Raw genomic sequence first — 14,431 nt, forward strand, 5'->3', positions numbered from 1 at the left:
CTTCTCAGTGGGCACGCCAGCTCAGCTCTGGGGCACATGCATGCACCGGCCAGCTGATTTTCAGGCCTTCTGGGCCCACCAGAAGTAGGGAAAGAGGCTGTTTCCTGCCTCTGGAGGGCAGGGGAGGGGAAAGGCCCGTTTTTCTTTCTTACCTGGCTCCAGATCCTCTCTATTTATCTGGGAAGAGCAAAAACAGCCTTTCCCACTCCCTCGGAGGCCTGAAAGGCCCCATTTCCCAACTCCTGGTGGGACAGGAAGTGACCTTTTTTCTGTCCCCAGCCTCGAGAGACTCCTAGAGAGGCTCCTAGAGACTCTTAGAGAGGCTCTGGAGGCTGGGGACAGCAAAAAAATTCACTTCCTGTCCCACTGGGAGTTGGGAAATGGGCCGTTTCAGGCCTTTGGAGGGCCTCTGAGAGTGTGAGAAAGGCTGTTTTCGCCCTTCCCAGATAAATAGAGAGGATCTGGAACCAGGTAAGAAAGAAAAACGGGCCTACCAGGCCATCATGTGCCAGGAGCAGGGAGGGGTTGCACGTGCATGCGTGTGGGCACATGTGCACGCGACCCTCCCCTGCCCCCCCTTTCCTGGCACGCGATGGCAAAAAGGTTAGCCATCACTGCTATAGGTTATATTACAGGGACAACATCATCAATGCTTAAACTGGTATTTTGTTAAGATAGCCATTCCTGGAGCCATACTGTGAATCAGCAAGGCTCTTATGATCATGATTTGAGCAAATCTAACTTGTTTACAAAATATTAGTGGTCTGTCCCTCACAAAGAAATGGAGGCACAACTGCCTCATGATAAAGCAATTCAGCTAGATCATGTTCCAGATCCACAGATATCAAACTTACCTTGCTGAATTCTACAAATTCTATGAATTAAAATGATCATAACAGTACATTTTTATGCATTATTTTTCAGAGATTTAATGTGAGGAGAATTGATCACTCTCAAGTTGTGGAACACAACGACCTTGTTCAGGATTACTGAGGAGTATAAGTGTCTCATGTCACTCCTGAAGGAAATCTCATTGGTATATATATTGTATGCACAAATGAAAATGTGAATAGATGTATGTATTAATAATAATAGGACTGTGTTAATAATAACACTAATAATAGGACACAAAAGACTGTGTTTGGGAACAACCCATCATTCAGAATGTCATCAATTCTACTATTCTTGTGGCCTCAGAATGCTCTGCAGGTATCAGTGTGTTCCCTCAAACATGTCAGTAAGTAAAAACCTAACACAACTACAATTATTATTATTATTTATGTGAAATTTCTTCCCTGCATGGATGCAGTATTGCACAGTAGAAGTTCAATGCCTGAATATGGAATAATGATTTTAATTTACAAAAAAATATACATTTGATTCCAATTATACATTAAGAGAAATAGTAGGAACAATTTGACAGTGGAATGAGTTACCTAGAGATGTGGTGAGCTCTGCTTTACTGAATGTGTTTGGGCAAGCGAGTCAGCCATTAAGAATGTTTAATTTAAATTCTTGGACTATGCAGAAGTTGAAACTTGATGGTCTAATGGATTTTCTCAACACTCTGATTCTATTATTCTAAGAGGTTTATGGCAAAATTCAAACTTTTTTAAAAAAAAATTCAGTTTCTTTGGAAAAAAAGAGTTTTATTTGAAATTTTATCATATGCAAATGTCAGCACATCAAGAACAAAGAGAACCTGGTTTGATGAAATCAATATTTTTTTCTAAGCAAGAATGCAAGATCTCATAGGCATGGCATATCATTTTCAATAAAAGAAATATTTATGACTGCATATGGTGTAGTTTTATGAACAAAGTGGATTGATTCATTGTTCTATTCCATTTAAGCTACTCGATTATCAGATGAAACAAAGACTCTGTTTTTGCTTCTGTCTTCAAATTTCTAGCATGGCTTCAAGGATACATGTTCGGAAGTATTTTAGAAAAGAATTCATTCAATGTTAGAGCCGATATTGGAAGAAAGAATATTTCCTTTCTTTCTTACCTTTTCTAAAAAAAAGTTCCCACTTTAATTCCCTATCACCAACCCCATAACAGTTGCAGGGAATTAACTATGTCAGGCTTTTGGACTCTTAGTGTTTTAGAATCTTAATTAGTGTGTATTAGGGGAGTATCACAGTGGCGCACATAATTTCTAATGCCATTACCATACAACAGATGCTGACAGCAAGGCCTCCTGTAGTAGACATCAAGGCCAACTAGAGTTATCAAGGTCAGGTGGCATCCTATATCCCCTCAGACTCTACCCAGAAAACAGGTGACACTTTATCAACATTACAAATGCTTGTTAAAACTGGCATGTGTTCATTTTAGATATTCAACATATGCAGCAAATGTTAATAAATCCATATTTGTAGCTATGTTTTCCTTGATTTAAACATATTTAAGAAATCAGGCTTTTGAAACTGTCAGCCACACATTCAGCAGCACAGTTCAGTCCTGAAAAAGGCTGCTGGTAAACCTACAAATAAATACCATTTGTTAAAGTTAGATAAGTAGCAATGGAAAGATTGGTTTGATCATTTCTTGACTGACTGGCTTAAAAAAAAATCATAATCTGACATCAATTTCTTGAATGGATGTCTGCAAGCAAAATAAGAACAAATGAATAATATGCCCGAAGGCTCTGAGCCACATCTAACAGCTTCGCTGACAAATGGAGGTTAGAAAACCACTGCAATTTGCAGAGACTGAGAAACTGACTACAATTACTCAGCCATGTGTTGTTTGTTTGTTTGTTTGTTTTTTAAGGAGCAGATCATCCTTTAGTATTCCAAATATCCTCCATTGACTTCATCAAAGAAAGCCAGTAACTTTTTTGCAGATTCACAATAAATGCGCAAACTGGACATTAAAAATGTTAATAAGTCAACTGAATGGATGCTTTGATAGGTCACCATTGGTATAGCATGTTTTGCTCAGTCTGTCTTGCAAAGCACAATGGAAAAGAAAGTCAAAATATGAAACTTAGCAGAAAACATTAATTCATCTGATAGGAAGTAATTTGAATATTTTAAAGATTCCTATCTATTTCAATATTTCATAATTCCTTTTTTAAAAAAATAATGAAGATAAGTTAGATCTTAGAGTTTAAGAAATAGCCTGGTAGAGAATGGCACCAACTTGATCTGTGAGAACTAGTCCTATCATTAGGCAGGTTTATTATGCAGACTCACTAGGCAGCAAACTATTAAAGAATGGAAAGCAGATAAGACATCCTATGCCTCCAAGGTAGCCTGTAACATCCAGGTGCAATGAAGAACGTTAGACTTAGAATTAAACCATTACATTCCTTCTATTGGAGGTGAGGTTGTTTTTGGTTTTTTTCCCCTGAAGCAATAAAATGCCTTGGATGCAGACTAGATACACCACAAAGAGAAAGTGAAACTCTGTGGTTCAGTTTTATGCAACCATGGAACTCTGAAGAACATTAATGACTAGTCTAAAATTGAAACAGGATTATTTCACTGGTTGAAAAATAGGGCAAAATCAGAACATAAGTGAAGCACCCATTAAAGGCAGAATAATGAGTAATACTGCAGAACTGCTAAACAGTATACAGGAAAATAATAAGGGCAAAACTGCTCCAAAAGGAGAAATCGCTTGAATAAACAATGAGAGGGAACAGCAGCAGGTACTGCTGAGTCAAGAGCTTAGTGCCACTAGATTTTGTGACAACCAAGAGGAACACAAAAGGTAATACTAATTAGTTTAGATAATGTGACCATCTGCCACTCTTGAAAAAAGCTAAAATACATTTAAGTACATCTAAGCGGTATGTTGCAGTTATCTAACATTTCAGTCAACTCTGAACAGTATCTACCTTGGTTTTTCATTGAGCCAGTAGATTAAAGGCCATCCACACCGATTCCTAATTAGTTACATCACTTCTTGAGCAAGATACAGAAAGAATTGTTCAAAAAAAGAGGAGTCTGCCCTGATTCCACAAGCAAAATCTTGGGATGGAATATAATTTTTTGTTGAGCCATTTTTTTCTCTCCCCCTTCTAAACATCGCTGATTCCTCTTCAGGGAAGGACAGACTCAGTTCATATCTTTCCTTTCAGAACCTATAAGGAGAGGGTGAGCCGAACAATTGGAATAAAAAAAAAAAAATAGAAAACCCTGAAGGAAAAATGTTGTAGAACATTTTTCAAAGAAAAAAGAAGTGCTGGAAAAAAGAAATAAAAAAGACAATTCAGAAGAACGGACCATTCATCTTATCTGTTTCAGGTTTGTTAAGAGTCGCCTCCCCCCAAGCCCTTTCATGCACTTGGAACATATCTATGTCATATTCAGCACATATATCTATTTCTCCTTTTATTCTATCAATTCAACTCAGGCAATTAGGGATTATCAGACAAACCAGGACTTTAAATCACTTTCTTTTTCTACCACAGTATACCTCCCGCCTTTACTTGCCAACACCCCCATGAACAGACATTTGCCAAATGGGTTTCATGTCTTAGTAAACATTACAGAAAGATATTGGCCATGAAAAACAAGTTCCTAGAATAATATCGGCACCAGGAGAAAAGCTGTGTAGAACTTCCAGTTTAATTCCAGCTGACTGCAGAGCACCACTCTCCCAAATAAGTCCTAGTATAGGAGTGACCTGCACAACTTAATCTCCTTTTTGTTACTGTTGCCAAAACCTCCTGAAGTTCAGCACAAAACAAATCTGTTACTTTCACATGAAACTTGTGTTCTCATGTAAAGGTCATGTTTTCTTTAACCATAATGTGTTTACACTAAGCTACCCTGATGTTGGGATAGATTGAAGGAAAAAGGAGAAGGGGACAGCAGAGGATGAGAGATGGTTAGATAATGTAATCAATGACAGTGGGCATGAGTCTGAGCAGATTCTGGGACACAGTGGAGGAAAGGGGGCTTGGCATGCTATGGTCTATGGGGTTGCGAAGAGTCGGACATTAGTTAGGGACTGAACAACAAGTCATGGTTTACATACAAAAGAGACTTGATTTGTGACTACTAAATCAAGAATGCTCCACATTTTCATTTAGCATGAGGTACAAAACAATATAAAAATGAAATAATCCTCAATTTATGACCACAATTGACCCCAAAATTTCTATTGCTAAGTGAGACCGTTGTTAAGTGAATTTTGTCCATTTTATTTATTTATTTTTATTTTATTGAATTTCTATACCGCCCTACTCCCGAAGGACTCAGGGCAGTGCACAGCCATGAAATAAAACACATACAAAATTTAAAATCGAATAAAATGAATTAAATAAATTTGGCTGAATTAATACCCGTAATTTAAAAAACCCATAATTTTAAAATACATTAAAAATTTAAAATTCACACTTAAAAGGGAGAAGATTTAGGCGAGGCCAGCTTGATGAAATAAAAGCATCTTCAACTCGCGGCGGAAGGTGCACAGATCCGGAATCCTCCGTATCTCTGGGGGGAGCTCATTCCAGATCGTCGGTTTTATGACCTTTATTGCCACATTTGTTCAGTGAATCACTATGGTTGTTAAATTAAAAATATTGTTCTTAAGTGAATTTGGCTTCCCCATTGACTTTGCTTGTTAGAAGGTTGCAAAAGGCGATCACATGACCCTGGGACATTCCAACAATCAGAAATATGAGTCAGTTGTCAAGCATTCAAATTTTAATCACAGGACCATGCTGTGGTAAATGTAAAAAATGGTCAAAAGTCACTTTTTTCAGTGCAGTAAACTGTTTTAAGTCAAGGACTACCTGTACTTATATATATTGCTTTGTTGTTGTTGTTAAGTGCAGCATATTTTAGATATGATATTACCATAGGAAGAGTTGAGGGGCAGACAAGTGACCCAAGCCTACTAATATAACATATATCTCCTGATCTTTTTAGCAAATTCCCTGGGATATTATCTGTGATCAGCCATATATTTACCAATCTTGACTTCAGTGCCACTGCTTGTAAATCTTCAAACACTTTCTGATTACAGAGAGGCAAAGTTCAGACTGGCACTGAAGAATTTCTTCACATCTACTGTTTGTGTTGCTGTCTACAATTCAGAAGTGCTTACTTTGACAGATTGTATTGGGAAAAAGTGATTGATGAAAGCAAACACAATGTAGCAAAATATGACTTACAACTGCAAATGCTGAGAATGGGGGGGGGGAATTGGCTCCTTGCTAGTATTTATCATTAAAATTCAGTGCTGAAAGACAGCATTATTTATAGCTTACCTAGTCTAAAATTATTGGCTGCTCACAATCTGTGTTTTCATTTCTCTGGAAGTTGTTGTTAAATAAAAAAAAAACACCTGTTAATTTTTTGGATCCTGGGGTTCCTTTACAAAGAATGTCGAACCAAAGAGACATAGTTAGCCACTATAGTTTGTCATCTGCAGTTGCTACTGATTTTAAATAATTTTATTCTGATTTTTAGTTCTTTTTTCAAATAATGCTTAACACTGCTTTAGGTTTTTTATATTTTCCAATACCAAAAAAAAAAAAAAATGTCTGAAATAGCAGACTATTGTTTGCGGGAGCTGTTGGTCTCTCCAATTATTATTGTTCATATATTACATGAGTGGATAAGCACTTTATATTACATATAAAATAGGTATGAGGGCTTTTTTCACATCATCATGTACTTTCACTATAAATTGTTGAGGCAGTACTGCTCATACTTTACATAAAGTGAATGGAGGTGGGAGAAAACCAAGAGCGCAGCACAGCATGCACAATGGCTAAGTACCATGAACAATGTCTGCATAATATCAGTGCTTTCAAGAATTGGTAAGAAACATTTTTTTGGGGGGGAGGGGGGTAAACATCCATGTCAAAACAATAATTTTAATTTTTCAACAAACAACTGACAGAAATATATGAAGCACGATCCTAGACACATGAAAGTGTACTTCTCACAATACTTTCAAGCCTCTAATATGGCTGTATCATGATTGTACTTTCAAAGTGCCTGTATTTCTGTCTATGGAGATTCTCAGTCATCCAGGTCATGATTGTCCCAAAGGTGCTTTTTCAAGAGGCAACTGGACTTTCTGGTTTTTCTTTGAAGACATTTCAGAGCTGAAGAAGCTTCTTGGATGAGAAACAAAATGTCTTCAAAGAAAAAAAACAGAAAATCCAGTTCCCTCTTGAAAAAGCACCTTTGGTATGCCTATATTTCTGCTACTTAGTCAATAATTTTTTGATTCATTATTTTATTCAATACTAAAGGCATGAACTCATAACTAGGTGTACGATTTCAGACTTTCAATAATGAGAGTGTCAGATTAAAAATGCTATTATTAATGAATAATTTGTATGTGTGAATGTTCACATGTATGCATGTGTATGTGTATTGTTGAATTAATATTGACTCCTGGATAAGTCTGCAGTTTTCTTGGCAAGATTTTCAATAGGAAAAATGGTTTCCTATTGTCTGTCTCCTAGGGCAGGCTAAGGTTACCCAGCTGACTTTGTGTCTAAGGTAGAACTAGAATTCTAGCCTGATGTTTTAACCATTACATCAAACTGTCTCTTTGTTATTGAGTATTCATTTTTATCCTGCACAGCAAAACATCCTAAGAGGAGGCTGGAAAATTCAAATTAATCAACAACAATCATAGCTTTTACTTTGCTAGTATGTCTCACAAGAACTGGTAAATAATGGGATTTTTTTTCATGATGGAACCTTTCAATTATAAGGAATATTGTACTGTGCAGTTTAAAATGCTATGCAAACAAAACTGGAGATAGTAGTAATCTATGTAATAAAGAATTGAGATAGGTTAGACAGTTCAGGAATGCCAGGAGACCAATTATAAAACATAATTGTATCAGTCATTGTTCAATGCTAGTTTTCTAAGAAAGGGATTTCATGGAAATGTGTACTTGTGTAGTATAAAGCAGCAGATGTGGACTGTGGTATCAAAATTTACCTATTACTGTAGGTTATATTATTTTTTATGCTACTTTTCTGTCCTGCTTATGAACCTTGACTTTGTAAGTATAAACATGAACTACTCCATACCCTCAAAAAAGTAGAAACTAAGCCCATTGGGCTCTACGAGAAGCTTCTAATGTGAAATAATTGTATTCTGTGAGATTAAAGTACGGGATATTCTCTGTATGAATGTGGAGAAGAACAATCCATCTTATATATGCTGTGGTGCTTATGAAGTTTTTCAACATGTATGGAGGAAGATGTCATGCTGGCAAAAGAAAATAATGTTGATGTGGCCCACTACTGGGTGAATGTCATTTAGTTTTATCCTATTTATTTTACATACTTTTTACATGTGCTATATATCTATAACCTATTTTTAAGTGTTGAATATTACATGTCTATAATTTGAAGGCACTTCGGACACAAATAAAGACAGAATGGGATATCCTGACCCTGGGAACCAAGTGTTGCTAAAAACAGACAAATTATTCAACCTGTAACCTGACAAGAACATCTGTTAAACACAACTGAAAAGTTAACCTTAAATTCTCTGCTGATTTTCAACCAGCCTTTGACCATTGCCAATTATTATTAAAGGACTATACTTTTGTACAAAGGAAATTCAAAATACTGTGTCTCCCCTAATCCCATAACAGACTGCAACCCCACCAACTTGCTTGTAGGAGAAGAAAAGCATTGAATAGATAAAAAAAGGGGAGGTGGCTTCTGTTTTTCAGCACTTCAAGACTCTTTCCACATTCTTAGACAGCCATCAATCAAAACCCAATCACACAACAGTCTTGACATTTTGCCAATAACCTTTTGGCTTTAACTCAAGAGGCAGTTGACAGAAAGAATCAGAGCAGCTGCTACACTACCCTAGTTTCACTTGCTTGCTTCACTCCAAAGTTAAAATAAGTGAAACAAATGGTTAAAATGAAGCTTGGCTGAGACTGAAATACGAAGTCTATATCTCAACTACATTATATCTCAACTACATAATTAAGCTAGTGTCTAAGACACTGAGCTTGTCGATTGAAAGGTCGGCAGTTCAGCGGTTCAAATCCCTAGTGCCGTGTAATGGGGTGAGCTCCAGTTACTTGTCCCAGGTTCTGCCAACCTAGCAGTTTGAAAGCACGTAAAAAATGCAAGCAGAAAAATAGGGACCACCTTTGGTGGGAAGGTAACAGCGTTCCGTGCGCCTTTGCGTTTAGTCATGCCGGCCACATGACCACAGAGACGTCTTTGGACAGCGCTGGCTCTTCGGCTTTGAAACAGAGATAAGCACCACCCCCTAGAATTGGGAATGACTAGTATGCATGTGCGAGGGGAACTTTTATCTTTACTAGTCATTTACACTAGTCCAGCCTTTCTATCCAAATGTGCTGTAACTATGATGTAAGAATATCTATCCCAAACTGCCAGGTTTGGGAAGGCAATGCTAAACAAAGATGGGTTATTTATTTTTTATTAAGAATTTATATGATTATCAATAATGATGTTCACTGCTAAATAAATTACACTTATATTAATATAGTAGCTCATCAAACAAGATACTTTAAAGAAATATTGCAATATTGTAAAGAAATACCTCAATAAAGTTTCTTCTTTAAAAAACGTTTATGAGTCACACACCACTGTACACAGTTTTTGAGCTACACTTTGAAAAGACTCTCTTTTTATCAGTATATAAAATACCTAGTACTATTATGTCGGTCTTCAAGAGACTCTAAAATACTTTTATATGCCACAACAAAGTTCTAAATTTACTGCATACTACAAAGGCATACCAAGAAATCAAACATCAGGGGAACATTTCCATTTCAACATTTAAAAAAAAAAAACATTGTCTAACACTAATTGAAAACCCAAATAACTCATTTTAGTCTTTAACAACAAATTAAGTTTACTCAAATTGAAGAACTATGTACCTGATGGACTGTAAAATTAATAATAAAAAACAATTTGTATTTGCTTACCTTTTCTTGTGACTTCAGCCCTTCTTGATTCCTATAAGGAAAACAATATACATATATATTTTATTATATAGCCTGCTTAAAAACATAGGGAATTTTTAACTATCACTTCAAAATTAATTTGTAATTAAAGTTTATAATTAATACATATTAATATTACTTATATAATTGGATTTAGATGGCTGCCCATCTCATTAAAATGGCTGGGCAGTAGACACAGTTAAAAATAACAATATAGAGTAAAGAAAATGAAAATTGAGACACAACAGAAAGAAAACAAAAAGAAGAGGAGGAGGAGGAGGAGGAGGAGGAGGAGGAGGAGGAGGAAAGCAAGGAGCAATAAATTAACAACATTTCACAGACTCACCTAAGCTCTTATCTCCCATATCTGGGAGAACAATCAGATAGGTATTATCTGATCTAACAATTAGATAGGTGCTATCTGATCTCAGTGGAAATAGTGATTTAGAGGACAGGTGTAACAATAGAAGATACCCTTCCTGGGTTCTGCTAGATCAGGGGTGTCAAACTCGCAGCCTGCGAGCTGGATGCATCACGCACTGGCCATGCCCACTTCTGGTTTAGTGAGGGGGCGGGGGATTGTGATAAGTCACATGACCACAATGTGACACTGCAAGTTTGACAGCCCTGTGCTAGATGATATACTTTAATAAATGGAAGTCAGGGCATACCTCTCCTGACAGTCCTAATGGGGGTGGGTGGAGAAAATCAGAAAAAGGTGATTCTTCAGATATCTGGGCCCCATGTCATAAACTTGCAAGTTATTATATAATCATAATAACTAAAACATTAATAAAGGCTTTTGAATATATATAACAGAAAATTTGCCTCAACACTTAGTGAAGCAAATATTTAAGCATATAAGCTCTAGAATAATAGGTCTCCTACTATGTGCAGAAAACGTAACAGGTCTATAATGATGGCATTGGAAAATGATATAAAGCACCTATCTAAATATCTGGACCCATGAAGCATTGAACTGAAAAGAACAGCTGTGTTATAATTTCTGCACAGCTCCTTAGCTGTAACACTTTCTAGAATGTTAAAATGTTGATTTATTCTGGATTATAAAACAATTAAATTGAGAGCAATTACAATAATCTCATACTTTCACCATCATTCTAATTGTGTTATGATTGATTCTGATACAGATATAATCTGCTTACAAGTTGAGGCCAGTATGCTACCCCAAATTTAAAATTATTAGAGAATTCTGGATATAAATGCTACCAGTTTGCTGTCAAGTAAATTTGTAAATCAAGTAATAATATAACACTTAAGCAGACATAAGGTATTGCTACATTATTTTCATTTTTAATCCCCAAACCTTCAAAAAGTTATCCACGATTGCTTTTGCTTTTGCTGACTTGAAATGAATAAAAATTCTCATTCTTAGCTGCCATTGGTTTTACAACAAGAGAAACCTCCTTTCTACACAAATTTTTTTTGGGGGGGATTCCAGGACCTGGCACCTTACTAATCTGTCAATGTCACCCTCGATAATTTTATATAGCCTACTGAGGATAACTTGCAAAGCCATCAAGCTTGTGTTTCTCTCATAGGGCTTGAAGCTCAGAAGCCAGTGGGACAGGTAAGACAAAATAAAAATTAAATACATACATACATACATACATACATACATACATACATACATACATCATACATACATACATACATAAAAATATCTCCAATATAATAATGGAGACACAATGTCTCACAATGTTTCTACAACCTAGAATTGTAGGCAGTTTCAACCACTCTCCAACAATACTAATACTGTGAGATGTTTATAGACAGGGGTGTCCATATACAAAAAGCAACTGAAAAACTAAATGTATTTACTATAAACACAACCTCTTATTTTTACATATGATCATTCTCAACCTATATTGTAATTATCATTAGCCATAGAGCAATGACAGCTGTTACAAGAACAAAGAGTTAAGGAAAACAGTAGAAGCTCCATTAAGCTATTCTAAAATGCCACTGTCATCCTCAGAGATTCACAATCCAGCAGTTCTGGATTTTTGCCTAATGCAAAGAAGTGCAAAGAAGGGTAGATATTTAAAACTGATTAATCATACACTTCTCACATATACTATATATCTCTATCCATGTTTTAAGATAGAGAGTAAAATAAATTGAAATTTCAGATGTACCCCATTCCCAAGACTGCTTAGGTTAAAAAAAGCCCACTTCTACTGTTGAAAGTAGATCTTCAGCCCTGTATAATGGCTGTTTAGCTTGTTTTATTGTTTTTCATAATGGCTATTGGGACATGATCTGGGTGGCACCACAGCTATCTTTGGTATGGTAAGACTTAAGGTTAAGACAGATTTTAAAAAGCATTTTGTTAGACATGCCATAATGAGCATTTTAATTTGTGGGCCAAATTTTTATATATTCGATTTTAAATTGTTTTTAAATTTTGTAAATCTGTATGTGTTTTAATATGGCTGTACACCGCCCTGAGTCCTTCGGGAGAAGGGTGGTATAGAAGTCCATTAAAAGTAAAGTAAGCATTTGGAACAGATAAAGCACAACTGTCACCCACAGGAAACCTTTTTTGAAGAGAAATGAGAATTATACAAACTTGGTTGAGTTATGCTATTCTATTGATTTTTATTGAGAACCTAAATTAAAACAAGAGATTAATTAGAAAAGGAAATCTTTCTGCCCACTGTTAATGATTTGCTTATACACAATTGGAAAGAGTTAAATTGGACAAAAAGAATTTCGTTTTTCCAGATAAAAAGGTGGTTTTGAAAGGGAGTTACGTACTAATGACAAACACTTCATTGCCAAGGTATGTAAATTGTTGTTGGAAATGAACCAGGAGTATAAATCTTAATATGATTAAGTGAGCAAAAAACCTTTGGATATATTATGCTTGATCAATGGGAAAATAGGTGGATTAATGAGCTGAAATTTTCATTGAACTTTCATTTGAAAAAATTCTTATAAAATGATGTTTTTAACTCAAATAAGTGTTGGAAATGTAATCAGTGTGAAGGTACCTTTTATCATCTTTGGTGAATATGTAAGACTGCCAAGAAATTTTGGAATTACTGTATATGTTTCATTTGATTCAGAAAATATTAAAAATGAATGCAAAATTGAAATCAGAAGCTTTTCTTTTAGGTATCATATATTAGTAAACCATGGGAATTGTTTCTATATATATATGACAACAGCAGCTAGATTGTTATATGCACAGAGGTGAAAATATACACAAATTTCCATAACCAAAGACTGGATTGTAAAAGTAATGGAATTGGCAGAGATGACAACACTGACTACTGCGATAAAAGACAAGAGTTTATTTAGTTTTGTTTCTAATTGGAGATTACTTTTGGACTTTTTGCTTGAGAAGGGTAAGAATGACATTTTGATTTTAGGATTTGATGATTAGATTTGTTATGATTATAGAAATATTGTGCATTTTTATTGTTACTATTAGACAGACTATGTATTTGTATGTTTATAAACATAGAGTAAGTGATCATTTTGTTATATAATATCAGGCACAAGGAATCAGAACAATTTTGTAAATAAACCAAAGTAGTTTCTTTATTGTTGATCACCTATCTTATAAGAATCTCACCAGACTGGCTGCAATTCCTTGGGAACCAATCAATAAGACTTCACTAACCTGTTCTGTGATGTTTCCTCCCACTCTTTACTTCCCCTTCTCCTTTAGCTGGTAATTCTACCACATTTAATTCTATATATTGTAACTGTTATTTTGATTGTCTAGTTTGTATGTTTTTATATGTCATTGCATTTTTATTTTAATTTAGAGTAAGAGATTACTTTACTATATGTTTGCACCTATACTGAAAAATGTTAGAAGGTAAATTTTTGTGACTTTTTAACTTTTTCCATTTTTTATTTTTTTTTGTTATTTTGCATTTTATTTCTCTTTTAAACGTAATAAAGTTGACTTTAAAAAAGCTTTTTGGTCCAGGAATATTCCCCAGAGTTAGTTTTAGCCACCATTTCTTAAACAAAATGAAATCTAGTTTTGTAATAACCTAAGCTCCAATTCTATTATGCAGACATCTCTTGGAACAATTTCTTATAAGTTGTTTAATGATGTTTGTTTCAAAGCCAATTACTGATTACACTTCTCTCCACCTTCTTAACTTTATTGTCTGATACACTGTATTAAGAATTCTGTTTTTGAACTGTAATGCATGTTCAGTTCAAATTTAGCAGAAACCGGAAATCTTTATTACTTAGGAAATAGATGGGATTATAAATGGTTAAAATTCAATACACACATGCAGGATGTGATTTTTACCAGCTGTTGTAAATTTTCTGTACCTCAAGATACATTACTGCAAGTTGTAATCATACTGTAGGAATAGCCCGTGACAGACTTGCTGAATCATAAAGATGCAGAAGATAGATTTGGGGCAATTTTGGAACCAACTATAAAAAGCAAGGAGTCTAAGTTTTTATTTCCTGTGCTGAAGCAGTTTTAGTCTTAGTA

General features: G+C 35.3%; 1 protein-coding gene across 4 annotated transcripts in view; it reads right to left on the reverse strand.

The window, feature by feature from the left end:
* FSTL4 (follistatin like 4) overlaps positions 1-14,431 on the reverse strand; it is a 462,461-nt gene that overhangs the window by 406,123 nt on the left and 41,907 nt on the right. For all 4 annotated transcript variants that reach the window (XM_034404203.2, XM_034404188.2, XM_087883660.1 and 1 more), the window contains exon 3: positions 9,919-9,949. In XM_034404203.2, coding sequence (XP_034260094.2) covers positions 9,919-9,949 — 31 coding nt within the window. The remainder of the gene's footprint in view (positions 1-9,918; positions 9,950-14,431) is intronic.

Source organism: Pantherophis guttatus, chromosome 2, assembly GCF_059756535.1.
Source record: "Pantherophis guttatus breed Tessera chromosome 2, ASM5975653v1, whole genome shotgun sequence".
NCBI classification, from domain to species: domain Eukaryota; kingdom Metazoa; phylum Chordata; class Lepidosauria; order Squamata; family Colubridae; genus Pantherophis; species Pantherophis guttatus.